General features: G+C 36.0%; 1 protein-coding gene across 1 annotated transcript in view; it reads left to right on the top strand.

Annotated features, from left to right (window-relative positions):
* The window catches only part of Eml5 (echinoderm microtubule associated protein like 5), a gene marked incomplete at its 5' end in the record, with an annotated part of 141,087 nt that overhangs the window by 94,963 nt on the left and 18,612 nt on the right, over positions 1-27,512 (top strand). The window contains 12 exon segments of the mRNA XM_013517167.1: positions 3,818-3,970; positions 4,672-4,803; positions 5,369-5,457; positions 6,015-6,191; positions 8,445-8,646; positions 9,522-9,648; positions 12,227-12,241; positions 13,551-13,559; positions 15,535-15,613; positions 16,897-17,026; positions 18,892-18,990; positions 21,673-21,693. Coding sequence (XP_013372621.1) covers positions 3,818-3,970; positions 4,672-4,803; positions 5,369-5,457; positions 6,015-6,191; positions 8,445-8,646; positions 9,522-9,648; positions 12,227-12,241; positions 13,551-13,559; positions 15,535-15,613; positions 16,897-17,026; positions 18,892-18,990; positions 21,673-21,693 — 1,233 coding nt within the window.

Below are 27,512 nucleotides of genomic sequence, written 5' to 3'. Positions count from 1 at the left end.
TCTCACTCTCTCTCAGGCTACAACTTCATGCAGAGAGTTTAAGGGTTGAGCTGGTTTCCTTCTTTCTGTACATACTTCGTGCCTTCAGTAGAATCTACTGCACAACACTGTCCTACTAGTAATTGTTGTGATGAAGGGCAGAAGCCTGCTGGACTCCCAAGGAACTTACTTTAGCAGAAAATTCATCACCATCAACAGCAGGAAATAATTAGATTAATTGTGAAGCATATGCATACCTTGGATTACTAGTATTCTGTTTTGTCTTCGCAAGAATTCAACACCGTGCTCAAACACACAGGTTCCAAAATATTAAGTTTGAAAAGTAAGGGGCTGGGGATTTAGCTCAGCGGCAAAGCGCCTGCCTGGCAAGCGCAGGTCGTGAGTTCGGTTCCTGGTACCGGAGAAAAAACAAAAAAACAAAACAAAACAAAAAAAAAAGTTTGAAAAGTAATCATGAAAAAAGTGTAAAAGGGAGTTTTTGAGGGGTGTAGTAGTAGCAGCCACAGAAAGCAGCTAGTATCATCACCATGTACTAAGCTAAAATCAAAATGGGTTGATTATCTAAGTGTTAAAACAGAAACACTAAATCTACTGGAAGAGAAAATTGCTAGAAATCTTGAAGACAGGAATAGGCAGAGACCTCATGAGCAAAATCCAGACGGCATGGAAGATACTACAAAGAATCACCAAATGGGTTCTCTTATTAAAAAGGTTTTGCACAACAAAAGAAATCACCACCAGCGTAAAAAGAACCCACAGAGTAGGAAAAAATTATAGCCAGCTGTCCCTCAGACAAAGGACTTATATCTAAAACATAAATAATTGAAAAAAATCAGAACACCCAAATTGAAAGACCCAATCCAAAAATGGACATCTGAGATGAAAACACACTTCTCAAATGAAGAAGTAGACCAAATAAATATATGAAAAATGTTCAGTGTCATTGCTCATTTGAGAGATGCAAATTAAAATAACACTGAGATTCCATGTCACCCCAAGGAGAGTGGCTATCATAAAGACATCAGTGAGTAACAAATGCTGGAGGGGCTGTGGGGGAAAAGGAATCCTTCTCCACTGCCGGTGGGAGTGTAGACTGGTGCGACCACTATGGAAATCTATATGGAAACTTCTGAAAAAGCTAGGATTAGAGGTCCCAGTTGACCCAGCTATTCCTCTTCTGGGTATCTTGCCAGAAGAATTTAAAATATTGTATCAGTAATTTATGCACACCCATGTTTATAGCAGCACAATTTGTAATAGCTAATCTTGGAAACAATCCAAATGCCCATTAACTGAGGAATGGATAAAAAAGATGTATTTTTCTATGTTGGAGTACTATTTAGCCAAAAAGAAGGATAAACTGGAGACTTTTATAGGTAAATGGATGCAACTTGAGACCATACTTATAAGTGAAATAAACCAGATTTATATCTGTAAACATCATATTGTCTCCCTCCTGTGAGAAGCTGAAAGGGTAAATAAGATCCAAAATGTGCAATAGATACTGTGAAATGGGAAGAATCTGTTCACAAGGAAAGAGCAACTTGGATGGGGGAAAGGAGAAAAGAAAGAAGGTGAAAGGAAATATATATATCATACACACATATATATATACACATACACAAGATAGTTAAAATAGTTATAATACTAATTTCTATTCATTGAAAAGAAAGGTTTGTGCTAATATTGTTTGGACAATTTTTCATACCTATATATTGTACTTTGAGTAACTACTTCGAAGGTAACAATATGCAGTATATTAACCATTGTTACTCTACTATTTGGTTTTAAAATTTTGTTGTTTTTTCTCTTTAAAATGATTGTTTTTTGTCTTTTTGAGGCAGAGTCTCGCTATGCAGTTCAGGCTGGCTTTGAGCTCACTTTGTAGCCCAGGCTGGTCTCGAACTTGCAATGATCCTCCTGCCTGAGCCTCCCAAGTGCTGGGATTACAGGCGTGCACCACCACGCCCAGCTCTAACAGGTTTTTAAAAAAAAGAAAAAAAAAGCAGTAACTCGGACATTTCACACAGCACCCTTTTCACTGGGTCACTGTCTGGTTTCAGTTAACCACAGAATTCCTCCTGTGGAGACAGTTGCCTCTGAAGCTTTGGTGAGCGTTGTCCCTCCTAACTCATGGAACTCACGGAGTGCCCCGCAAATCAGGGCTCAGGGCAGGCCCCCTTCAGACCTCTCTCGGTCTGGTTACCGTGGTAGATTCGGAGGGTAACTCTTATGGACTTTCAGTGTTCTCCCTTCATAGGTTTTTCTTGCCTGTTACCTGGCCCGAAGGCCACTCTCCTAGGTTTTGATGGCGGTTATCTGTTTCTGTTTCACCCATAGAAACCACAGGAAGGCATTCTTTTTCTCTCCTGGCTCCTGTCACTGCACTGTTTTCTGATTTGGTCATAGAACTAAGGTTCACTCCCTTGTCCCTTCTCTGCTAGGCATTGCTGGGTGTCTCCTCCCTCAGTTGGCGGCCACCCACAGTCATGGGTAGGGTGCTAACTGTTCCACGTACCACACTCCCATCGTATGTGGGAGAAACAGGGAGATGATGTTGATGATGTTGGCAGAGCCTTCTCGCCCTCCCTGTGGCATCTCACTGCCTGCTGGCTCTGGGTACAGGAACGGTGGAACATGCAATGAAATTTTACCCCATTCTGATGGAGGCTTCTGTGAGGCCTAGTTTGGAGTAGTTTAACTTCACCATGCCCAGTAGGGAGGATGGCTTGTCTGTGCATTTATTTAATACACCGGGCTGTCTTTGGGGCTAGCTTGCTCCCTCCTCAGTCAGCCAGGATTTTAGTCCGGCTGGGCTGTCTTTTTGTTTATTGTTCAGTGTCGGACTCCATCTTTCGCCCAGCCTCAGAGTAGCTGCTTTCCTTCAGTACCCAAGCATGGGTATTCACTGTTGCTAGTTTTCCCCCATGTCTCTCTCACTCAGTTATCCTGTTGTCAGATTTTTAAAACATATTTCAAAGCATGTTTATATAAATCTGGCCTTATTTCTTAAATTTCTGACTTGTTCGATAAAATCTAATGTAGCACTCCCTCTCGTTTCCCAAGAACACTTCTGCTTATGTCAGTGACTTTTTTTTAAGACAAGATCTCACTATGTGGCTGGCCTTAAACTCACTTTGTAGCCCAGGCTGGCCTCAACTCACCTGCACCACCATGCCTGGCTGTCAGTGACTTTTTTGTGTTAATTAATATCTCTCATTCTTTTTCATCACATACTTTCTTTCACAATTAATTGGAGTTACTCACTTTTGGTAAATTGAGAAATGAATTCGGGCTTTTCTGTTTGTTGTGGGGTATTTTGTTTTTTGGCAGGGGGATTTTTGAGACAGGGTGGCACTATGTAGTCCATGCTAGCCTTGAACTCACTATGTAGCCCAGGTTAGCCTCGAACTCATGATTATCTCCTGCCTTAGAACTCGCCCCTGAGGGCTGGGATTATAAGCGTGTGCCACCATGCCTGGCCAAGATGAGTTTGTTTTTATACTTCGCTAGAATTCTATACTTGAATTTTCATAGAAAACTTGGTCTATATCTTTTCCTTTTTAATTTTTGTTTTATTTTGAGACAGGGTCTCTTTATGTAGCCTGGGCTGGCCTTGAACTCTAGATCCTTCTGCCTCAGCCTTCCGGGGCATGCATCACCATGCCCAGTTCATTTGCATCATTTGACTCCTTTTTACATTGACTTGAGGCCATAATAAATACAGGCTTCCTCTTTGAAATTAAAGGTCCTTTAAGCTTATACTTTAAAAACTAGTTGAAAGAATTACCTGATATATGTTATCTTTCTCTTTCAGGTGGGAGGTGTTGCTGTTTTTCTCCTGATGGAAAAGCTTTAGCTGTAGGTCTCAATGATGGAAGTTTCTTAATGGCAAATGCAGATACTCTAGAGGACCTTGTATCTTTTCATCACAGAAAGGATATTATTTCTGATATTCAATTTTCACCTGGTAAAATAACATTGAAATTGTATTTGATTATTAACTTTGGTCTGGCAATGAGTGATTTTTTTAACAACTTACTTTAGCTCAGAATTTTATTTTTTAACTAGAGGAGGCCATATGGTGAGAGATAAAACTCCTGTATTTGATTGGTGCAGATATCTTGCTTAGTGCTAATTCTTATGTCACTGCATATTCCATATGAATTGGACCAGGGCATTTCTCTAAGCCTCAGTGTTTTTATTTGTAACATAAAAAGGACTAGATGACTGTTTTTACAATATTTTTAATAGGCTTTGAAATTGTATTAATTTTACTCTAACAACTTTCTCATATATATTATCTACTAGTAAACCTACTATAACATAGGAATTACTAATGTTAGGGCAAAATTTACTTCTGCTGATTTAATTTCCTTTTTTCCTAAATTTAGAGGGTATCTTAAATATGATGTGCATCTAAATTACAGTGTATGTAATTTTTGGTAACCTGCTCTCTGCTGAACTAATTTGTTATGGTAAAATATACTCCATTTTCTTAATTATATACTTTAAAATGTGTTATTTGACATTTAATACATCTCTTTTTCTATAACTTATCAAACACCTAAGATTTCTCCAAAAATCTATTAAGAAAATTAACCCTACTTGCAGAGTATAAAAAAAATTCCCATAAGTACAAAATACTAAGCAAATACATTCCTTTTGTAGGTTCTGGGAAATATCTGGCTGTGGCCTCCCATGACAGCTTTATAGATATATACAACGTAATGAATAGTAAGCGGGTAGGAATATGTAAAGGCGCGACCAGTTACATAACGCATATTGATTGGGATATTAGAGGTAAGACTTAATATTTGAGAAAAGTTTCATTTGACTTAATGTAGTTTTGGATATTTTGGGGAGGGTTGTTGTTGTTTTAGTTTTCTGAGACAAGATCTTACTATTTTAGTCCAAGCCAGGCTGGCCTTGAACTTCAAATCTTCCTGCCTCAGCATCCAGAGTGCTGGGATTATAGGAGTGCAACAGCATATCCAGCAGTGTAGCTGTTAAAAACTTCAGTATGATTTAACAGGTTCACAAGCCTTGTGAAAAACAAGCATTGCTCTATTATTTTCATTGCTAAATTATTTTCCACTGCTTTATTTTACATCGAACATTGGTCTACAAAGTGAATTCAAGGCCAGCCTGAACTGCATAGTGAGTCCTTGTCTCAAAAAAAAAAACAAAAAAAAATTAATCCATGAATGAATTACTTATAAGCAAGTTAAGAAAGTATAATGCTGTCAGTATACATTGACTCCAGAATAAAATGATTTTTATATTTAAACTTAGTTTTTCCCATAAAATGTAAACATTATACTAATGATATATTATTCATATTTTTGTATTTCTATATTATTTTAAGGAAAGCTTTTACAGGTCAACACTGGTGCTAAAGAACAGTTATTCTTTGAAGCTCCTAGAGGGAGAAGACAAACCATCCCCAGTGTGGAGGTAGGAAGAGACTGGTGCTTAGAGTAGTGTTTATATAAACGTGAGAGGAGTTAGAAAACTGGTACCTATGTCCATCATTTACTTACTTAAGAAGCTTGTGCTGATCATATTACTCAGATTATGGCTTTTCTTTGGATGAGTCTATTTTACTGGGCTAGAATGTATAGATCAATAAAGGAAGAGACATTGCTTGAAGAAGTGAAATAAATCACTAGTAGCTATGCTTGAATCACTTTCTTCAAAGCACGGAAGCACCCACTGACAAATAGAAAACTTGACATCTAATTTGAAGTACTGCACATCTGCCACATCGTTTGGAATCCATATACCTAAGATGCTTGTTAGAAAATTCCTACTTAAAAAAAAAAAAAAAGAAAAATTGTGTTTAGTTTTGTGCCTGACAGTAGTAATTTCGTTGGCATCTAAGAAAAGATGTTTACCAAGTTTAACATGAAATGGCTTAATAAAGGGAGGGACTCTAAGTAAAAGTTAATTTGGTTGAGTTTTGTTGTCAATTTATATGTTACAAACTTAGAACAGTTTTTTCTCTTTTTTAGGTGGAAAAAATTAGTTGGGCATCATGGACCAGTGTGCTTGGTGTATGCTGTGAGGGAATTTGGCCAGTCACTGGAGAAGTCACAGATGTAACTGCCTCTTGCCTCACCAGTGACAAAATGGTCCTAGCTACAGGAGATGATTTGGGATTTGTGAAGTTATTTAGATACCCTGCTAAAGTATGTTTTTCTCCCTAACTTTTCTAATAATCATAATTACAAAAATAGTTAAAGTTTTGTATTTGAAATGAGTGGTATTTTGAGGGTGACTAATAGAAGTGTATCTATTACTGTAATAAAGTTTGTAAATTCAAACATTCACTGTATATTTGGATCATACATCATAGTACATACATAACATGCAGTGTTGTACCATGAAAGGTTCAGAATTGTTTCCATTCTTGGCATCATATTTATACTTGTGCCTAGAATATTTATTCTAATGTATGATCCCATGCCTTAAGTTAAATATTATATTGTACAGTGTTTTTCAGTACTGAGTAATGTAAATACCCCCTTTTAAAAGAAACATTCCTTTTATCCTCCAATATTAGCTTAAATAGTCTCACTATTTTCACTAAATATGCACATTAAGTGTAAATACAAACTTTTTTATAGACATTGCTCTTAAATGTAAAATGTTTTAACCATTAAATACAAAACACTTATACATCTATAAAATTAAAATAGACAAAATTGACTTTCTGTGATGAATGGTATTTTTGCTGAAATCAACTGTACAGATTCTTTGGAGTTCTGTGTACCCCACTGCATTGCTTGACTACTCAATTCCTTTACACTTTCTTCTATTCAAACTACTACAGAACAACACAAAAATATCACATCCATATGTCTTTATTTTAACTGTCACAAATTAAGTTATATATTATAATCTGGCACCAACATGAACCTAAATATGAAATAGGATACCAAAATCCTATTATGGTGTTCAGTTGTGGTCATTTTAAGTAACTGCCCATATCGTAATATTTTTATATCTGCACTGAAGTAAAAACAGGAATCTCAGACACTCAAGAAAATATTCTGCAGATCCTGTTTTAGATACATAGAAGTGGTAGAACCTTCGTTGACAAGAATGTGTTCCACTAAAACTTTATCAGTCAAAACTTCACTTTCAGGATTACAGATCATATAAATCCCTTAGAAACAGGTGAATCTAGGATACTGGTCTACAGATTCCTTACTCTCTTCATTATAGCAAGAATCATTCAGTCTTAGAAAAACTACATTTTACAGTATTTTGATGACAGTCCCACTCCCTTTTATTGTCTTTTTCCCAGGGAATGTTCTGATTTTACTATTCAGTATGTTTTGTTTTCTCAAGGCATCTTATTTTAATCCCCTTAAAAAATGTCCTCTAGGGGGCCGGGAATTTAGCTCAGTGGCACAGCGCCTGCCTGGCAAGCGCGAGGTCGTGAGTTTGATTCCCGGTACCAGAAACAAAACAAAACAAAACAAAATGTCCTCTAGAACCTGCTCATATTACATTGGTCTGAAATTTACTTATGTAACTTGGTAATGCTGATGTTCTAGATGTAAAATTTGCCAACATCTGTAACTTAAGAGTTGTGTGGTTTTGTTTTTTTTTTTTTTTTTTTTTTAATATTGAAAAGGTATATACAGGGCTAGGAATATGGCTCATTGGTCAAGTGCTTGCTAAGCATTTGTGAGGTCCTGGATTGATCCTCCATATCACACATATACACAAAATGGAAGATTCATCCCCAAGTGTAGTCTTACACACAAAAGCACTAATGACTTAGGAGGAAAGATATTTCATACCTGAAAACAATGGATAATTTTGTTACCACAGCCATGCTGTGCACAGGATTTATATACGTTTTCAGCTGTTATGTTTCCAGCAATAACATATGTGCATAACATTGTTTTTAATACATGCACACTATTCTATAGATGTACACTGCAGTTAACTCTTATTCTACTGAATACTTAAGATATTTTAATTTTCTCACTACCATAAGTGAATATTATGGTAAATATTTTTTGCACACATAGCAGTTTGTTAGCATGCAGAATGCCAAGTTGGTTTCTAAAGGAGTTAATGAATATCAAGCAATGTAGAAACTGTTAAATTTATTATATTCTTACCAGGTTTTGTAAGTGGTATTTTTTTATTCTAGCAAATTTCAGCATTTTCTTGAAGTTTTTATACATGTTACACTCGGGAATAACTAATTTCTAATGAGATATATATATATATATATATAAAATCAGGAATCAAACTCAGAACCTCATGCTTGCCAGGCAGGTTCTGTGCCACTGAGCTCTGTCCCCGGCTCTGATGATATTTTAAGAAAGAAAACATAACTAAAATAGAATTCATTTAATTTTATAACATAAATTTTCAAATAATGAAATTTCTCAGAAAGAGTTTGGCTTTTTTATTTTTAGGGAAAATTTGGAAAATTTAAGAGGTATGTGGCCCATAGTACACATGTCACCAATGTTCGCTGGACTTATGACGACAGCATGTTGGTTACCCTGGGAGGTGCAGATATGTCTTTAATGGTATGGACGAATGAAATAGAGAGCTATCGAGAGAAAAGGACTTGTGAAAGCGAAGAATCTGATACAGATTCTGAAGAAGATGGAGGTCTGTCATTTTAAAACATTTAAACAAAATCGTAGAAAAAATTAGCACAGCTGATTTAAACTGCAAAAGTTTAAAAAGTAGTAATAATGTTTGAGTAATTGTAATGTTAATTGGACACCAAAATTGGTTTTGTGACTCAAGAATAACAGGTTGGCATGTATTGATGATTTAGATATTCTTCATCTATAAATGTAAGATAATCATATTTTTAAAAGAGCTGTTACAATTTATTGAATGTTATATTTTAAAATAATGTTGATGTTTTCTTAAGATACCAGTAATACCAGTTCATTATGGAAAATACATTTTTTTTGGTCTTTTTGAGACAAGGTCTCACTATGCAGTTCAGGCTGGCCTTGAACTCATTTTGTAACCCAGGCTGTTCTCGAACTCACAATGATCCTCCTACCTCAGCCTCCCAAGTGCTGGGATTTCAGGCATGCACCACCATGCCCGACTTGGAAAATACATTTTGCAATAAAAAATAAACATAGTATCTATCATTCAGCCACTCAGAAGTTAACTTGTTAACATTTGGGATATATCCTAAGGTATATGTATATTTAGGAATACGTAAGACTTTTTAATAAAAAATTGGATTTTTGGATAGCTTTACACATGGCTAATATATAATTTTTTAACAAGAGAACCATATTAAATTATTTTTTAGTTTTTACCTCTTAAGATAGTTCAAAAACATCATTACATATCACTAAATGCTCTTCTGTATAATTTTTACCGGGTGCATCTTATTTCATAATTTGAGAATAATGCAATCTATTTCATATTGTTGGACATCCCCATATCAAATTTATAAGATCATAATTAATCTTTTCCATTTCATTTAAATATTAACTTTTATATTTTGATGGTAGGGTATGACAGTGATGTTACCAGGGAGAATGAAATCAGCTACACCATCAGAGCCTTATCAACAAATATTCGCCCGATGTTTGGAATCAAGCCTCATTTGCAACAGAAAGAACCCTCAGTTGATGAGAGGTAATAATCAAACTTAAAATGAGGTGAAGAAAAAGATATTGACATTAATGATTAAAAGTTTTCTTTGAATGGATTTACCACAAAAACTAAGTAACAATGGTATTTTTGCTTTATACAGTTCCAAGCAACTCTTAGAAAACATGCTGGTCCTCAAATATTTTTTGTGATAATACTGTTACATGCATAATTTAGGGAATGTTACATACACATACAGTTGATATGGTTGAAGTAACCTTACTTGCTAACTTTCGTGAGTATATTTGATGGAGTTTGGGAAGAAAGTAAAATCTGAATTCAGTGCCTTTTAAGAAGCCTATGAGCAGAGGCTTGATTCAGTTGTTAAAAGATCTCTCTATCCATGTGCCCTTCATCGAGGATAGACCATCATTTCAAAATTGTCTCTAACAGGATGGCTGAAGTACATCTTACCTTTAATAGCACTTTTAGTCTTGATTTGTAATTATCAAATCAGAAATACATAGATATGCATAGCAATTTTAGGAGGAGAGAACTTTTAATAAAGTCCCAGAGCTAGATCACAGATCAAGAGAGAAACTGTGGACCTGATGCTTTTAAAATCCAACATGGAAAACAGTTAAGAGGCTTATGGAAGCTGGCAGTGTAGCTCATTGGTAGAGCACTCGCCTAGCGTGTGTGAGGCCCTGAGTTCTGTTCCCAGAACTGCAGAACAGACAAACAGCAAAAACAAAAAGGAGGCATATGGCATGTACTTGGGAAGCACACACGTTTTAAGAAACCACACAGGACAGATTATCCAAAAACAGTAGCAAGAGATGAAGAGGGAAGAAGTGGCCGCAGCCGTGAGTCTGTGGCCGGCCAGGATGGGGAGACGTGATTGTAAGAAGCCGGTACGGGCGTCTACGGAAAAGCTGGACACGCAACCTGTGCATGTAATATTGAAGCTTGGGTTGCACCTCAGTGATGGTCACGAGGACAGCTATGGACGGTGACCAACTTACTGACCCGAATGTTGCCAGGGGAGTTAGGAATGAACGGTGCGGTTTTGCGGTCTCCTCAGGCCTGTTTCAGGTGCCCCGTTTGCTGACAGGAGACCTCAGATAACTGCACGGGGAGGTCCCCTAGAGAAGATGGCTCCAGAGTGGTCATCTGTTTTGTTATGTGCAGAGGCAAGGTATAAAATACTTTTTAGGAGACTTGATCGTACTGTAGTGTGAACACTTGCACAGAACTCCAGGTTGAAGCAGCTTGGTAGAAGGCAGCATCATGTAGTGCCAAGGACATGGATTTTGGAGACAAACAAATGGGCTAAAATATCACTTTTATAATTTACTGCTTGGGTGACCGTGAGTAATTATTCATTCTTTCTGAACCTCATTTTCCTCAGTGGCAAACTGAGCATTATAATTCCTAATTTATAGATTATTTTGAAATGAAAATGAAATACTGTGCATTGAGAAGTAAGATAGGTCTTGACCCAGTGACATCCCTCCTTTAGAGTGAAATACAGAATAAGCTGAGGAGGTAGCCAGTAAAATAGTGAAACACTACTTCTGAAATTTAATATTCAGAAAGTAACAAGTACTACTTGTCATCTATGCTGTTAGCTTGCCTTTTTAGCAGCTAAGTTTTTCAAAATTATTTTGATTGTTTTCAGTTGTTTTACAATATTAGTTCTGCTTAATCCTTTTGAAAATGCTAAAGCAGATGCCGTTAATGTGGCTCAGAAGAGTCTTCCTTTTACCAGGCAAGGTGGCGCACGCCTGTAATTCCAAGGCTGTAATCGGAAGGCTGAGGCAGGAGGATCGCTGCAAGTTCAAGAGCAGCCTGGGCTACAAAGTGAACTCAAGGCCAGCCTGAACTGCACAGCGAGTCTCTGTCTCAGAAAAAAAAAAGAAAATCTTCCTTTTTTACAAAGTGATAGAATTAAAGGAAATTTAAAAATGGGTTTATTTTTCTCAATTTTGAGTATATTACTGAGGAGACAAAGTAGTATAAATTGGTTTTGTATTTTAAATAAGATTTTTTGTCATCAAGTGTAAGAAAGATGCCCTGTGTGGTGGCACACACCTGTAATCCCAGCATTTGGGAGGCTGAGGCAGGAGAATCACCATGAGTTTGAGGCCAGCCTGGGCTACATACTGAGCTCAAGACCAGCTAGACTACAGAGTGAGACCCTGTCTCAAAAACCAAAAAAAAAAAAAAAAAAAAAGTGAGAAAGACATAAGATTTTGTAAACAAAACAAATACTTACCAAATATCTACTTTTTAAAGTGTTTCTCATGAAAAAAATGTGTTTTGTGGCAATTGGTAACTACACTTTTTGGTTAGTATTTTTGTAGATGTTTGTCTCAGACAATTTCAGTAATTTTGTTTTTCTCAATAAATGTTTTTATAGCAAGTCTTATATATCTAAGAGTAAATTTCCAAATAGTTTTAATAAAAATATTCAAAACAATGTGACATAAAATTTAGGTGCTTTGTATTTCCTTAGAATGCTGTTGATACACGGTGCATTTACTCTGCTTATAAACTGCTGTATTTCCTTCTTCATGATCAGTTTTCATGTTTCTCTTTTTTCCCTTTATTCCTTTCAAAGGCAAGGAGTAGTAAGGTATGTTTCTTTAAGGAATATATTTCAATATTTAATATTCTATTTTGATCTTTATAGCATATATTTGTACATGTTTGCAATACATAAGGTTCACGTCCTTGTAAGGAATTGGCACATGTACATGAGACGTCTTACTCCTTTCTTCATCCCCTTTCCCTTCTTAGAAATATCTGCTCCCTGCTTCCTAGCATCTATCTTATCTTGCTCTTTATTTATACTTTGGGTTTCTCATGTAAGAGAAGCCCTGCAATATTTAAGCCTGTGTGTCTGATTTATTTCACTTAACATTATGGTGTGAAAGTGCAGACATTTTGCTACACATGACTCAAGTTCGTCTTGCTTTATGGCAGAGTAGTACTCCATTGTTTGTGAAATATAGTATTTTAAAGTATTTTTTCCTAGAAAAGTTTTAAATACATTTCTCAAGAATCAGAAAATGAAATATGACAAATCTAACTAAAGAGTTGGAATTTTGGGTATAATACATGGTTGCTGTTATGAAAATCTTCATTATTTGGTTTTTTAATGACCTTTTATGAACTACTTACATTCTAGATAATTTTAATTTTTCCTTTCAGGGGATCATAAAAACAAGCTTGGCCACACATATTTATAAGTGAAATATCAGTTTATAGATCTTTTACCATCATGTAATAGACTTTTTCACATAGTGATTCACTTAAAAACATTAAAGCAGCGTAATTATGGTATTTGTGTGTTCAGTGAAAGGACATGGGTAAGACAGACTCTTGGGATACTTTTATAGCTGCCTGTAGTGACATGAACATGTCTACAGAGAGTTCCAAAACGAGGCAGCGTGGAAATGGATAGTCAATTTTAGAAGTAAAAAAGTTGACATTAGCTAAATGCTGAGAGATGAGGATAAATATAAGTGGATTTGAAACCAGATAGTGCAGAAACTCAAATAGTAGGCATCACCGGATATATTTGACAGCAGGAAGTCATTATCTGTGAACTTTATCGTGTATATTAAGCAGGGTACTGTGTGCAAAGAGAAGTGCAGAGTGTGATACAGCTTCTAAAGAGACCCACGTAATCTTACACTAACTGAAATAAAGCGTCCAGATCGAGTCTCACACTGAGAGGTTCTTCACTGCTGATCTCTGCATTAAAAAGGACACTGCCAGTTTACTGTGGTGTAGAGGAAGAAGTAATGTAGATGAAAGAAAGCTGGGAGGTCTCTTCATAGATGATGTTTTATTAATGTCTTAAATGTATAGTTTGTTGTAATCTTTTCCCCTTTTTTCTTCTCTCTCTCTCTCTTTTTTTTTTGTCTGCTGCTGAAAAGAGGTTCCAGGTAATCTTTACTGTGTTTACAAAACCTAATTTTGTATTTTAGCATCTTTTATATTTACCATTAATGAGCTAACTTACTTGGTGTTATTTACCTGTACTCACATTTTACTACATTTTTTCCCCTTTGTAGTTAGTATCCTGAAATGAATTGCACCTTAATCATTGGGCGTATACTATATAAGTAACTGTATTGCTAAAACTTTATCCATTCATCTTGTATAGTTTTATATAAGCTGTATACTTTTACTTTAAGCAGTAATATACCTTATGTATATGATCCTTACAAAAGTTAAAATATATTTGTTATATAGAATTGTACAGATAAAAATTACTTGTTTACTATGAGTTACAGTTAGTAGAAGGCACTAACACTGAGTAAAGTTACCACAACAATTAATTTAGAATAAAAGCCCAAGTTTCTATCATTCTTTGAAATAGCCTGATGAGAAATATTTTCATGTTAAATATAAATTCAGTTCTATTTTTAGGTATGGACATTGAAAACATACATGAAGTGTGAAACCAAAATTAATGGCATAAACAGAAAATGTATTTATATATTTAAATACATTTACTTTTTATGACATCAGTCATGCTTACATATTCTACATATTGTTTCATATTACAAGTGAAAAATCACATTTGTTTTATATTGCACATTAAAGATAAAACACTTTTTAATAAATGTATAATGACACTAATTTTAAAACAGAAATATATTGTATGGCTTTAATTTTAGGAGACGTAGTCATAAATGTTGGAGCTCTCAATAAAAAGTTAATTTGTATCATTTCCTGATTTAGTTGATACAAATTAAATATTAACTAAAAATCTAGAGGGAAGTTGATGCATGATTGGTTTATCTTCAGGTTTCAAATTTATTAAATATTTGAATAATGGTTATTCAAGATGGAAACAGTAAACCAGTAGATTTTTAGAGAAGTGCCTCCACATTTAAATGATCCAAAATGTGAACTCTATATGCCTATTAGGACATGAGATATTATAAATAGATTCTGAGCAGGTAAGAGAGGTCTAGATTTGAGAATTACCATGTAAGCATCATTGATAAATGTTTGGGTAAATAGAGGTGTCATTGAGGCAATATTAATAGTAATTACCTTTTACAGAGTACTGCCTTGTTTACAATGCTTTGTGACTATCAAATGTCTTCCTTGAGTAATTGTCCTATACCAATGCCACTAGGTAGAACTAGGGACTTCAGGAAGCAGAGAAAGTAAAGGTCATGAAAGAACAGGAAATGAGAACAAGTTTGAATGCACATGTAGATTATGTTGTCAATAGTATAAAGCTCATGGACATATTATCAAAACTGACTGTCAAGAAGACGAGGGGGCTGGGGATTTAGCTCAGTGGCACAGCGCCTGCCTGGCAAGCACAAAGTCGTGAGTTCGGTTCCCGGTACTGGAAAAAAAAAAAAAAAGATGTATTTACAGCTGCCATGTGCAGATGTTAGGTGCTTTAGAGCAATAATCCAGATTTTGTTGGTAGTGCATCCATCAAGTAATTTTTGAATATGTCAAACTAACATTTTTACATTTGTTTATAAATAATCTTCTCATGATCTATTTATATTGCAAAGCATATACCCAAAATTTACAAGTAAATTGAATAAAAGTTCTAGTACTGTATTTTCTACCGTTCTGCATCAGAAGCTATCAAGAGGCCAGGCGTGGTGGTGCACACCTGCAATCCCAGCACTCAGGAGGCTGAGGCAGGAGGACTACTGAGTTTCAGGCCAACCTGGGTTACAAAATGAGTTCAAGTCCAGCCTGAACTGCATAGTGATACCTTGTCTTCAAAAGACAAAAGAAAAAAGAAAAATCTCTCAAGAGGTAGAGGGTACAGAATGGGTTCCCTTTGGGGAAGCTGTGCGCTCCTTGGAGGGCAGGTCCTAAAGCCCGGTGAAGGCCCCGGGGATGCATGCCTGCCCTCCGCCCACCTCTCTGTTTCAGGCCGCCAGTGAGCAGAGCCCCACCACAGCCCGAGAAACTTCAAACAAACAATGTTGGCAAGAAGAAGAGACCCATAGAGGTAAAGAGACCCGCTCCTCAGCGTTACTAAAATGTACCCATGGTTCATTTGTGTCCTTAGTGTTCTTAAAATAATTGCATTAAGTAACTTGGTTGTTAAAATTAACTGCTTAACTCTTACTCAGTCTGAGTTTTGAATTGCTATCTTCTGTTTCCTTCAATTTTTTAAATGTGTATTTCTTTTTACTTTTCCCTAAGTAATAACCTCATTTCATCTGTAACACAGAGAACTTCTAAATGTGAACATCTGTGAATAATCTATTGCTTAGAGAAGCACAGGCACCTTGGCAGTGTTTCATACGTAGCAGGCTAAGTTTATAGGTTAAAACTTAAATACTTAAACTACATCAGGAACCCTTACCCCATATGATATATTTAATGTTTGAAGACTTTTTCGTCTGTCTTTCCTTCCAAACAAGAAACCTTCCACAATAACTGAGAAATAAGAAAATGTCTGCCTAGCATGGTGGTACATGTCTGCAATCCCAGCTCCTCAGGAGGCTGAGACAAGAGGATTATAAGCTCAAGGCCAGCCTGGAAAACCTAATGAGACCCTGTCTCAAAATAAAAAATAAAATAAAGGGCTGAGGATACAGCTCAGTGCTAGAGTACTTTTGGGTTTAACCCCCAGTACTGAAAAAGGAGGAGGAAGAGGAGAACAAAAGTTCCCCTGGGCATTTCATAAATCCAGGCATCAGCAATAAGTAGCAAACCCTGCCAAATGAGGCATGAATAAGGAGTAAAGCTGCAGGAGATGGGTATAGCTTCCTTTCCCATCACTCGCACAGAATCAATAAAGCTGGACACTTAAAGTTGCAGGGTTCTCTGCCAAAACTTTAGTGTGAGTTCTCAGAAACAACTTGGGAGTCTCCCAAGTACTTAAGCAGAGTTGGACATAATTTATTCTGAATTGTGTATGTAATGCAAATATTAGAAGTAACAATGAACATAAGTAGAAATTTTCTTCTTTTGGACACAAGAACTATCTCAATGTTTAAGACATTGACTCTTAAATCTAAAATTATTGGCATCAGATGACCTTGTGATTCCCTTTTCCTTTTTATAACTTTACATAGAAAAGTATGGAATGTGGAATGTTTTAGTGCCCAAAAAAGGTTACATAGAAAAATATATCTAGCTTAATTTGTGTTTAAAGTTTATAAAAAAAAAATCAAAAAGCATCCCCCATTTTAAAGACAATATTAGTGTATCACAGAACACTGGTGAACATTTAGACATGAGGAAAAATATAATTGTGTAATGGTTTTATCATTATTGTTACAGGACCTTGTGTTGGAACTTGTTTTTGGTTATCGAGGCAGAGACTGCAGGAATAATGTACACTATTTAAATGATGGTGATGATATAATTTATCACACTGCATCCGTTGGAATTCTTCACAATGTTGCTACAGGTAGGAAACACTAATTCTCCACAGTCCCATGCACAGTTTTTAAATTATAATTTTTTAAATAGCTTCTTAAAGCTCTTAGTTAAAACTGTAATATTTAAATATGGTCCAGAATTTTAAATACTTCATATTGCAGTACTTTCTGGTAATATCAGTGTTCAGAGAGTATGATATAGCAGAAAAATATTTCATAATGCAAATTACTCATAGATCTCTATTAAAAGTAAAGATTTACTGTACATTAGTACCAAGTTTTATTGTAAAACCACTTATACCTTAAATTCTGTTTTCCCGTAACCTCATGCGAACGGATGGTTTGGGTAGTGGTCCCTGCCAGTGAATCAAAGTTGCACAGTGGATAAGTGATTACTGAGGTGGGGGTCATTTTTACTGCGGTTAGAAAGCCAAGGAAGAAAGCTACTTACCTGAGGCGCTAGTAATGATACTTTGTTTGATAGAAGAAGGTGAGAAAAAATTTCTTGATGTCATTTAATTGGCTTGTTGCAGAGCAAATGAAGTTCTCTTCATATTTGATGGCCAATCTCAGTGATGTTAGGATTCTGATTTGGAGTTGTTTTATTATATATAAGTGCAAATTTCACTGAAAAGTTAGTGAAATCTGAAAGTTAGAACCAAAACCCAAGATTACCTAGGCCAAACGTTCTGGCTTTTCTTCTGATAGTTCTGCTCAGAATGAATAAAGAGTCGATTGATTGTGTGAATCATAATCCCTTTCCCCTGGTTAGTATAGTCTTCCTGCTTTCCTAAAAAAGAATTAACCAGGATCATGTGAAACCAGTGGTAATTTTTCACTTAATAATGTGGACCATTTAAAAAGCATTCCTTTGGGAAAAAATCTTGTGCAGTTTCACCTATCCTTTAAGAGAATAGGGAAGAGTAAAATAAGTCAAACAAGAAAGGAATAAATATGTAAATAAAGTCATGTTTATACCTATAATTTTGTTTTGTTTTGTTTTTTGAGACAAGGTCTTGCTGCGTTTGCAGTCTAGGCTGGCCTCAAACCCTGCACTTGCCTAAACCTCCCAAGTGCTGGGAGTGCAAGTATGCACCAGCCATTTAAGTTATTTAAAATTAATCACTTTTCTAATAGTAGGGTGTTAAAAGAGAGGGCAGAGGAAGACTAGGCACTTGCTTCAGTTCTCAGTACTTGGTTTCTCACCAGTTTAGGGATACATTACCATGTTCATAATAGGAAATCCAGTTCATTTGTTCATTCATTCATTTATTCATTCATTTATTTAAAAAAAATAAAATTTCAGAACAATAGGAGAGTAATAATGATTAATACATTGTGTAGTGTTATCTTTAAATTAGTTACTCAGAGTACAAGATATTGGCATTTAATTCTCCAAACAATATTAGCACAAACCTTTCTTTTCAATGGAGTTCGTTTATTTTTGAGACAGGTGTCATTATGTATGTTTCAGATTGGCTTTGAACTCAATGTATAGCCCAAGTTGGCATCAGATCTGCAGCAATCCTTCTGCCTCAGCCTTTCCAGTGCTGAGAGGATGGTACCACCATACCCAGTAGGAAATCTGAGTCTGTTGGTTAATTTTTCACTAATTCATCCACCAACCCCAGTTAATCATTTGCTCCTTTATCTGGCTCCTGGGATCTTTGTGGCACTTGGTAGGCTCAGCCTTGTATTACATTATCTATTCCTTTCAAGGCTCTGCCCCTTTAAAACTGTGGATTCTTTTCTGTCCTTGAGATGGTATGCCCAGAGTAAGGGTTTAAAAATATGCACTGAATAAATGAGTGAGTAGTTTATTGCACTAGCTAAGTGCATTTGGCTGTCACATCTTAAAATTTTCAAACTCAGTTTTCAAATTCTTTCTTTACAGGGACTCAGAGCTTTTATCAGGAACACAATGATGATATTCTGTGCCTCACTGTAAATCAGCACCCCAAATTTATCAACATAGTGGCAACTGGCCAAGTAGGTATGTTTCTGTATTTTAAAAAGAAACAATTTGAAGCATTTGTTTTGTTAAAATAAATTCAATATTATGGGGAAATATTAAAATATAATTATGGATTTTTAAAAGCTGATTTGTGTGTAAAGCATACACTCAGTTATGCCATATGATTTGCTTCTAAACCTTTCTCTTACTTGTCTGAGTTAGACTAATTTAAAATAAAGTATTGTATAATGATTGACAGAGTTGAGATTAGTACTTTATGTTTAGCCTGTTTGCAGTAAATTCTTTGAAAGTGAAGTCTTGATTCGCTCCAGAGAGAGGAGGCCTATGTCCTGAAGGAGTAAAGACCACATCACCTAAGCACCTGGCTCTGTGCCGCTTGGATCATAGTTAATTGCTCTGTAAATTTGTATCACATAAATGTATTTACTGAGTACACTTACTGCACGCCTGCCACGTGCAAGGCTCTACTCTTGGCGTTGGGGATACAGACAGTCTGCAACAAGACAAAATCCTTATTAGTGAAATGTATATTCTGTGAATAAATTTGTAAGGAGATATCGTTCTCTCTTTGCTTCTTTTCTTTCTCCTCTCTGGTTAAGCAATTTTACTTAGGTCAGTGCTCTAGGTTTCTTTTAGTTAAGAATTGTCATGGTCGTAGATTAATCCCTCAGAAACTTGGCCCTTTTTCCACTTCTTTCGCTTTATATTGAAAGGCGTCAGTACAGAGAATATGGAACAGCTAACTATTTTCCCTCTGCCTTGCCAAGGCAGACTCTAGCAGCACAGAGGTGAATTTTGGATCCTATATGTAGCCCTGTGGTTTGCCCTATTTATATCTTTCTACAAAATGGACAACAAAAGTGCTTCGCTGATAACTAATGGAATGTAAGATGAGTTCAAGAGAAGACCAGTGAATGAAGAGGTGCATTTTTTCCTCTAAACTTAAAAAGGGAACTGATCACTAGTTACTTTGCTGCCAAACTTCCTTAATATTCCCCAGGCACACAACATTGTTTAAATTGCTTAAGATCGTTTTTGTTTTTAAAAAATCATACAGATCATAGAGGAATTGAAATACTTGGTTTTGTGATATTTTAGCCAGTTACATATAGACTTTATTTTTTCTTTGCTAGAATCTTGGAATCTCAGGATCAGACATAACCATTTTATCCAGTTCATCGTTATGTATTTGAACTCCACTACTATTTTATGCCTAATGAAGTAGTCTAGCCTCTCCCTAGTAACCACACTTATAAAGTAAAATAGTTCTTCCTATAGGACAAAAATGTTTCTCTCTGTGATTGTTACTTATTGGCCTTCATTCTTGGAGTGCCTGGAACATCTAATCATTTATGGCTGACTTTATATTCTAGTTTTAGAGACAACTGTCGTATTCTGAGTTTTATCTGGTACTTCTTTTAGAAGGCCCATGTTAGACATCTCCCACCCGTAACCTGGCAGTAGGACAGAAGAACAACAGATTACTTTCCATGAGGAAGAGTCCCCCTCTACAGTATCATGTTTTGGGTATTTGAAATTCCAAAATTGTCTACTGAGTCCTGAACCTACTTAGAGACCTGAGTCTGTTCTTACAGTTCCTCCTCCCCGTACTGGACTGCACAACCCATATGTGTGCCCTAGAGGGGTTGCCAAGGGTACCTGTTCATTGGAACTTCTCAATGAATGGCCTCAAACTTGAAGGATTCTCACTTTGTACCAGGTCTTCCAGATTATTACAGTAATGTACTCCTCGAGACAAGAACACTAAAAATTTTCATTTGCTAATTTTATCTTGACTGATAACTAAAATATTTAGTCCTGTAATGTTTCACTCTTCATCTGTACTTCCCAAACCTTGTTCAGGGACAGGCCTGATCTCTCTCATCAGCCAGTCTTCCTGTGAACAATTGCAAGCCCTCTTGCCATTTTGAGGCTGTCTGAGTAGCGTCAGTAATAAAAGCAGTATTTCTGGTCTGTGCAGCAGAGTCAAATGCTTTATTCTCTCTTCCCTCCTATTGCAGGCCGAGACATTATGGGCATATGTTATCAATATGTCCTTGAAATCATTTCATACAAATGTAAGGCTTGATCAATGCAAAAAACAATCCCCAATCTTGAATGGATTCCTGAATGTTTACTCCTTTCTTTCTCGTGACTTACTTTTCCAAGTTTTGTTAATAGATATTTCCACCACAGATACAATAAGCATTTTTCTTGGCAAACTTTGATTCATGTGGAGAAACATCAAAGAACTTTTTTCTTTTGACTTTGACAGCAGCCTTAGCAACCGTTGTCCTTCAGGAGGGTCTGATCTCATTCTTCCTCACAAACAGAGATGCACTGACACTCCGGAGAACCTATTTAACAATGCATTTTAGAACCAAAATAAGAGTCATATCAGTTTAAATCTTATCAATATTGTTTTAAAAGTTGTTATAATTAAATTTTCATGAAACTAATTAAGTGCTCACTTTGGCAGCACATATACTAAAATTGGAACTAATTAAATATAAAGAGAAACATTGAAAGGTCAAATATACAATGTTGAAATATATATAATTAAAATTTACTCAGTGTAGTAAAACTAATTTCATATGTTTTTAAATTACTTAAATTTTATGATAATTAGGTTTGCAAATTTTATTTGTAATATTTATGTTACATATGAATAATTATTTTTCTACTGTTTTTCTATTATAGGTGATTCAGCAGACATGTCAGGTAAGGAAAATTAAATATTATCTATTTTAGTTACATTGCTTGGTAATGATAGCCCAAATTTTTATAAACTAGTAAGATACTTGGGTATATCTTATTATTTACATCTGAGTCTATTATTTCTCTGTAGAAAGCTTGTTAATTTTTTAAAATGATGAACACATCATTTTAATGCCCTGATACTGAACTGAATCTGAGAAAATGTAGTTTTTAAAAATATCAATATGTCATAACCTTCTTACTGAGCCCATATGCTAAGCACTTTACATATATCACCTCATTTAATCATCAGAAGAATTCTTTGTAGTAGTTAAGGACTTACTAACATATAGCTGTAAAAGTAGAGGTGGATGGGGCCTGGGAGTCATCTTAGTACTTGGTAGAGTTCATGCATAGCATCTGAGAAACTGTGAGTTGACCTTCATGAAGTTGAAGTAGAAACTGTGAAGTTGACCTTCATTTAAATATATTTAAAATTTAAATATATTTCAATAAATATAATTATATACTTCATTAATTCAATGTAATACAAATCCCTTGTTCTTGGGTAGGAACAATCAATATAGTGAAAATGGACATACTTCCAAAATTGTTGTACAGGTTTAATGAAATCCCTATCAAAATACCACTAGTGTATATCACAGAATTAGAGAAAATAATCCTAAAATATATTTGGAACCAGAGGAGACCTAGAATAGAAAAAGCAATTCTGGGCAACAAAGGCAAGGCCAGAGGCAACATAATCCCTGACTTGAAATTATACTACAAAGCTACTGTGATAAAAACAGCACGATACTGGCAAAATACCAGACCCAAAGATCAGTGGAACACATCAGAAGATACAGAAACAACTCCAGACCTACTCAGCCACATTCTCTTTGACAAAGGTTCCAAGCACCTTCACTGGAAGAAAGATAGCCTCTTTAATAAATGATGCTGGAAAAACTGGCTTTCCACATGCTGAAGATTAAAACTAGGTGCATATCTTTTACCATATACTAAACTAAAATCAAATGGGTCAAAGATCTAAATATTAAAACAGAAAGACTAAATCTGCTAAAAGATAGGGTAGGTGGAACTCTTGAAGACATTGGTGTAGGCAAAGACTTTATGAACAAAAATCCTGATCGCACAGGAACTGTCACAAAGAATCAACAACTGGGATCTCATCTTATTAAAAAACTTTTGTACGGCAAAAGAAACCACCAACAGAATGAAGAGACAATCCACAGTGGAGGAAAATTTTTTGCCAGCTGTTCCTCAAAGAACTGCTATCTAGAATATAAAAGAACTCAAAAAAAAAAAAAAAATCAGGTCCCCCCTCAGATTTGAAGACCCAATCCAAAAATGGGCATCTGAAATGAATAGACACTTCCTCAGTTAAGAAGTAGAAAGGACAAATATATATACGAAAAAATGTGCAACATCACCAGTCCATTTGAGAGATGCAAATTAAAACAACACTGAAATTCTACCTCCAAAAAGAATGACTTTTATCAAGAAAACAACCATAAACAAATGCTGGCAGGGCTGTGGGGATAAAGGAAGCCACTGTTAGTGGGATTATAGACTGGTGAAACCACTGTGAAGATTCTTCAAAAAACTAAGACTAGAAGTTTCACTTGGCCCAGCTATGTATCTTCCCAAAAGAATTGAAAGCGTCATACCACAGCGATATATGCACATCCATGTTTATAGCAGCACAGTTTATAATAGTTAAATCTTGGAAACAGCCCAAATGCTCAGCTGATGAATGGATAAAGATGATGTGGAGTTTTGTTTTTTTTTTTAATACAGTGGAGTGCTACTCTGCCATAAAGAATAATCTTGAGACATTTTTAGCTAAGTGGATACACCTTAAGACCATACTCTTGAGTGAAATAAATTGGGGACACATGTTTAAACACCACATTGTTTCTGTGGTGTGAGAAATTGAAAGTGTAAATAAGGACCAAAATGTATAATAAATATTGAGAAATGGGAACAAAATATTCAAATGAGAAGGGGAACAAAAAAGGGGAGAAAGGGAAAGGAAAGAAAGGATGAAAAAAAGAATAGGTGGAAAAATGGAAACAAACCTTTTGTAAATAAGCAGAGGAAAAGTGGTCAAAGGGGGAGGGAGGACAATGGGGAAAAAAGAAGCAAGGTATGTCAAGCACAGGTACAAATTCCTTCTGATGAATTTTATCATTCTGTATATGAAATTTACCAAAAAAATGCTTTTAAATGCAAAAAAAATGTATTGCCTAAGAATAAAATCTTAGGTTAAGGCATATTTGCCTAGAATGTTCAATGACCTGAGTTCAACCCCTAGTACTACAAAGAAACAAATAAATATATTTTAAATTTATTTTTATATAGTATCAATTATTGTATTTGATCAGCAGATCATTTATACCTTTTAAAACAATTTTTTGTTATTTGGGTTGTACTTTTCTGAATGTGCATTCATGATTCTTAGGTATTATAATATCTAGACTTTTCAACTGTATTTTAAATTTATGTAATATAATAAGAAATAGTTTAGTGAGAAATAGTCTAATAAGAAAGCATTCTCCAGAGTTTTGTTTCTATTCCCTTTCCCTCCGTCAGGGTTGAGTGTGATTTTGTGCTTTGACTAAATAATTACAGATTTACTCAACACAGCAGGCACTATCCTTGCCCTTCTGGTTACACTTGAGAGCAGGGGTTTGCAAATCAATGCACACAGACAGTATCGGGCCTGTCACCAGCTTTTGTACAGTGCGCGAGAGAAGGATATGTGTATTAATTTAAATACTTGTTCAAAATCAAATGAAAAATGAAATTTCATGACTCAAGAAAAATACATGATAGCCGGGCATGGTGGCGCATGCTTGTAGCCCCAGCACTTGGGAGGCTGAGGCAGGAGGATCTTCATGAGTTCAAGGCCAACCTGGGCTACAAAGTGAGCTGAAGGTCAGCCTGAACTGCATAGCAAGACCCTGTCTCAAAAAGACAAAAAAAAAAAAAAAGAAAAGAAAAGAAAAATAGATGGAAGTCAAATTTCTGTGTCCATAAATATAGTTTTGTTTTGTTTTGTTTTTTCTGGACACAGCCATGCTCAGTAACATACTGTCTGTGATAGCTTTTGTGCTATGCTGGCCAAGTTAAGTAGATGCAGCAGAGATTGACTATGACACCATCATGACTTTGGATGGCTGCTTGGCTTACTACAAGTTACAGTAACACATCATAACTTCACAAGTTTTAAGTCCTGTGCATATTCCTATACCACAGCATTTTACCTTGTCTCCATGATGTCAAAACAAGGGGGCAAAAGAAAAATGAACTTTGAATGTCATACTTTTAAGACATAGTGAAGTAAGGATTATGTTGTCATCAAATGAGATGGTAAAACATTGCGTGTGTTATGGAATGACATTATAGTTGTGGTAAAAGAATATCATATATGTCAGGATTTTGTGTGTGTGATGTTAAGGACAAAACTCAGGGCCTCATGCATGCTAAGTACAGATTATCCCACTGAGATACATCCCCAGCCTTGGTTTGCTTTTTTGGTTTTTTTTCCCCCTCCGGTACCAGGAATCGAACTCACAACCTTGCGCTTGCCAGGCAGGTGCTGTGCCGCTGAGCCAAATCCCCAGCCCCGACATCCCCAGCCTTGTAGTAGCATTTCCACACTAAACTTCATCTGATTATTCCCAACATACAGGAAAGCAACAGCCTGAAAAATTAGAAACTTTGAATCAAAACCTCTTAATGACAGCAGAATTTCTTTACAAAAAAAAAGAGGGGATGAGGCATGGTGGTACACTCCTGCAATCCCAGCTGCTCAGGAGGATATGGCAGAAAGGTTACAGTTATGAGGCCAGCCTGGAAAACCTAGTGAAACCCTGACTCAAAACACAAAGAGCTGAGATGTACCTCAGAGGCATAGTACTTGCCTAGCATTCACAAGAGCCTGGAATCAATCCATAGTACTGCAAAGAAAAAAGAAAAAGAACATCGGACTCTAACCAAAGTAAGTGTGAGTAGCTTATTGTATAACCAGTCAAGAAAAGATACTTAGTAATGCTGAGTTAATTAAGTCACAAAGTTAACTAAATGATGTTTGATTGTAGTACATAAAGAAAGGTGTCCAGAGAAAATAAACTTTTTACCTGTTAGGCAAAAGAGTTGCTAAAAGACTTGAGGATATTAGAAACAGCATCAGAAGTCAGTTAAAAACAAGGCAAAAGAGTCTGATTGCTCCAATTAAAAGAGCACATTCTGAGACCTTAGTGTAAGATGCACACATGTACCTCACAGTACTGGGTCTAAGTTGTAGATTTTATCAACAATTTAGGTTACTTAAACAGGATCTGTGTCAGTTTGCTGGAATATGACCACATTGAAGACACGACTCTTTTTAATGACTTATCCAGAACACGTGTCCATTCTATAAAACAACTGCATCCAACTTAGCAGGAATTCATATGACAAAGCAGTATTTCCTTGTTGTTTGTTCACTTTAACAAGAGTGAACAAAACAAAAAGGAAATACTGCTTTGTCAGAAAAAAAGGAATTTCTGCAGAGCCATCAATCAAATGTGAAAAATTCACAAAATTCAAAACCGCTTACAGTTTTCTTTGTTGTGTCCCTGAGGTGTTAGAGAGTACACCAAGGATAAGCAGCTGGAAAGCCTGTTTCAGAGAACGCCTGGGTCTTTTGATGCCCATAATAGAGCCCTCATTCTGGTGCTGATAATGCACTTATGCGTGCAGTCCCAGACTCAGATATTTTGGATAGTTTATACTTGAAGATAAACAGGACGCCCTCCTTAGTATTAACAGACATTTGACCCCACATAAAAATTGGAGCAGATGTCGATATGCTCATTATGATTAAGAAGGTATTGACGCTATGGAAGAAGCTCTGAGAGTAGATTTGGATGTTCTACAGAGACCATGTCCACCAATATTAATAGTGCCTGCTCGGTGTGTAATGGCTACAACAATCCTGGAGAGGACAGAAGGCCTGTCAGTCCACAAGCAAGCTATGACCGTTATCAAAGAAAAGACTGAGGAAAAGGGAGTAAGTTGGAGCCCAAAGTAGTCACAGATACACGAGGCTGAATTTGAGAGGAAACTGAAGAGGACTGAGAGAGAAAATGCAGACATGAATGGAGATGATGATACAGGAGACGTGGAAGCCAACGCTGAAGATCGACTTTCTGGGCAACAGAGTTCAATGTGAGGAACATGAAGCAGCCCTCTGGCTATGAGCCCTAGACTTGAAAGTTTGCCAGTAGTATTGAAAGTGTCAAAGCTGAATTTTATTTCCAAGGATTTATGAGAACATTCAGATAGTAAGAAAGGATCAGAATCACTGAACAGAATATTCAAAACTTCTTGGAAAATGCTAAAAAAAAAATTAAGACTCTAGCCCGCAGGAAAATGAGGAAGCACAGCTAATGGCATAGAAAAGCTATTCACTGAAATTGTAGCAGAAAATTCCACTTCTGAGGAATGAGATAAATATCCAGGTACTAGAGGCATTTAGAATCCCAAATACACATGTCCAGAAACCACCTCTGTGGCACATATCATAGTCAAATTTCCAAAAATTCAGAGCAAAGAATATTAAAAGCTGTTACATGTACCAACTTACCACAAGGAATGTGAACATTGTATACCACACATAGGTACTAACAAACTTTTTTAAAAAGCTGTTAGAAACACTTACAATGGCAAATCTATCATAATAACAGCATGTTTCTCAACAAAATCTCTAAAGACCATGGGGCTTAAAATTCCCTCTCTCTCTCTCTCTCTCTCTCTCTCTCTCTCTCTCTCTCTCT

Source organism: Chinchilla lanigera, unplaced genomic scaffold, assembly GCF_000276665.1.
Source record: "Chinchilla lanigera isolate Chin_1 unplaced genomic scaffold, ChiLan1.0 scaffold00037, whole genome shotgun sequence".
In the NCBI taxonomy this organism is placed as follows: Eukaryota; Metazoa; Chordata; class Mammalia; order Rodentia; family Chinchillidae; genus Chinchilla; species Chinchilla lanigera.
The sequence above is the reverse complement of the archived record's forward strand: the minus strand, read 5'-3'. Positions and strand labels throughout refer to the sequence as shown.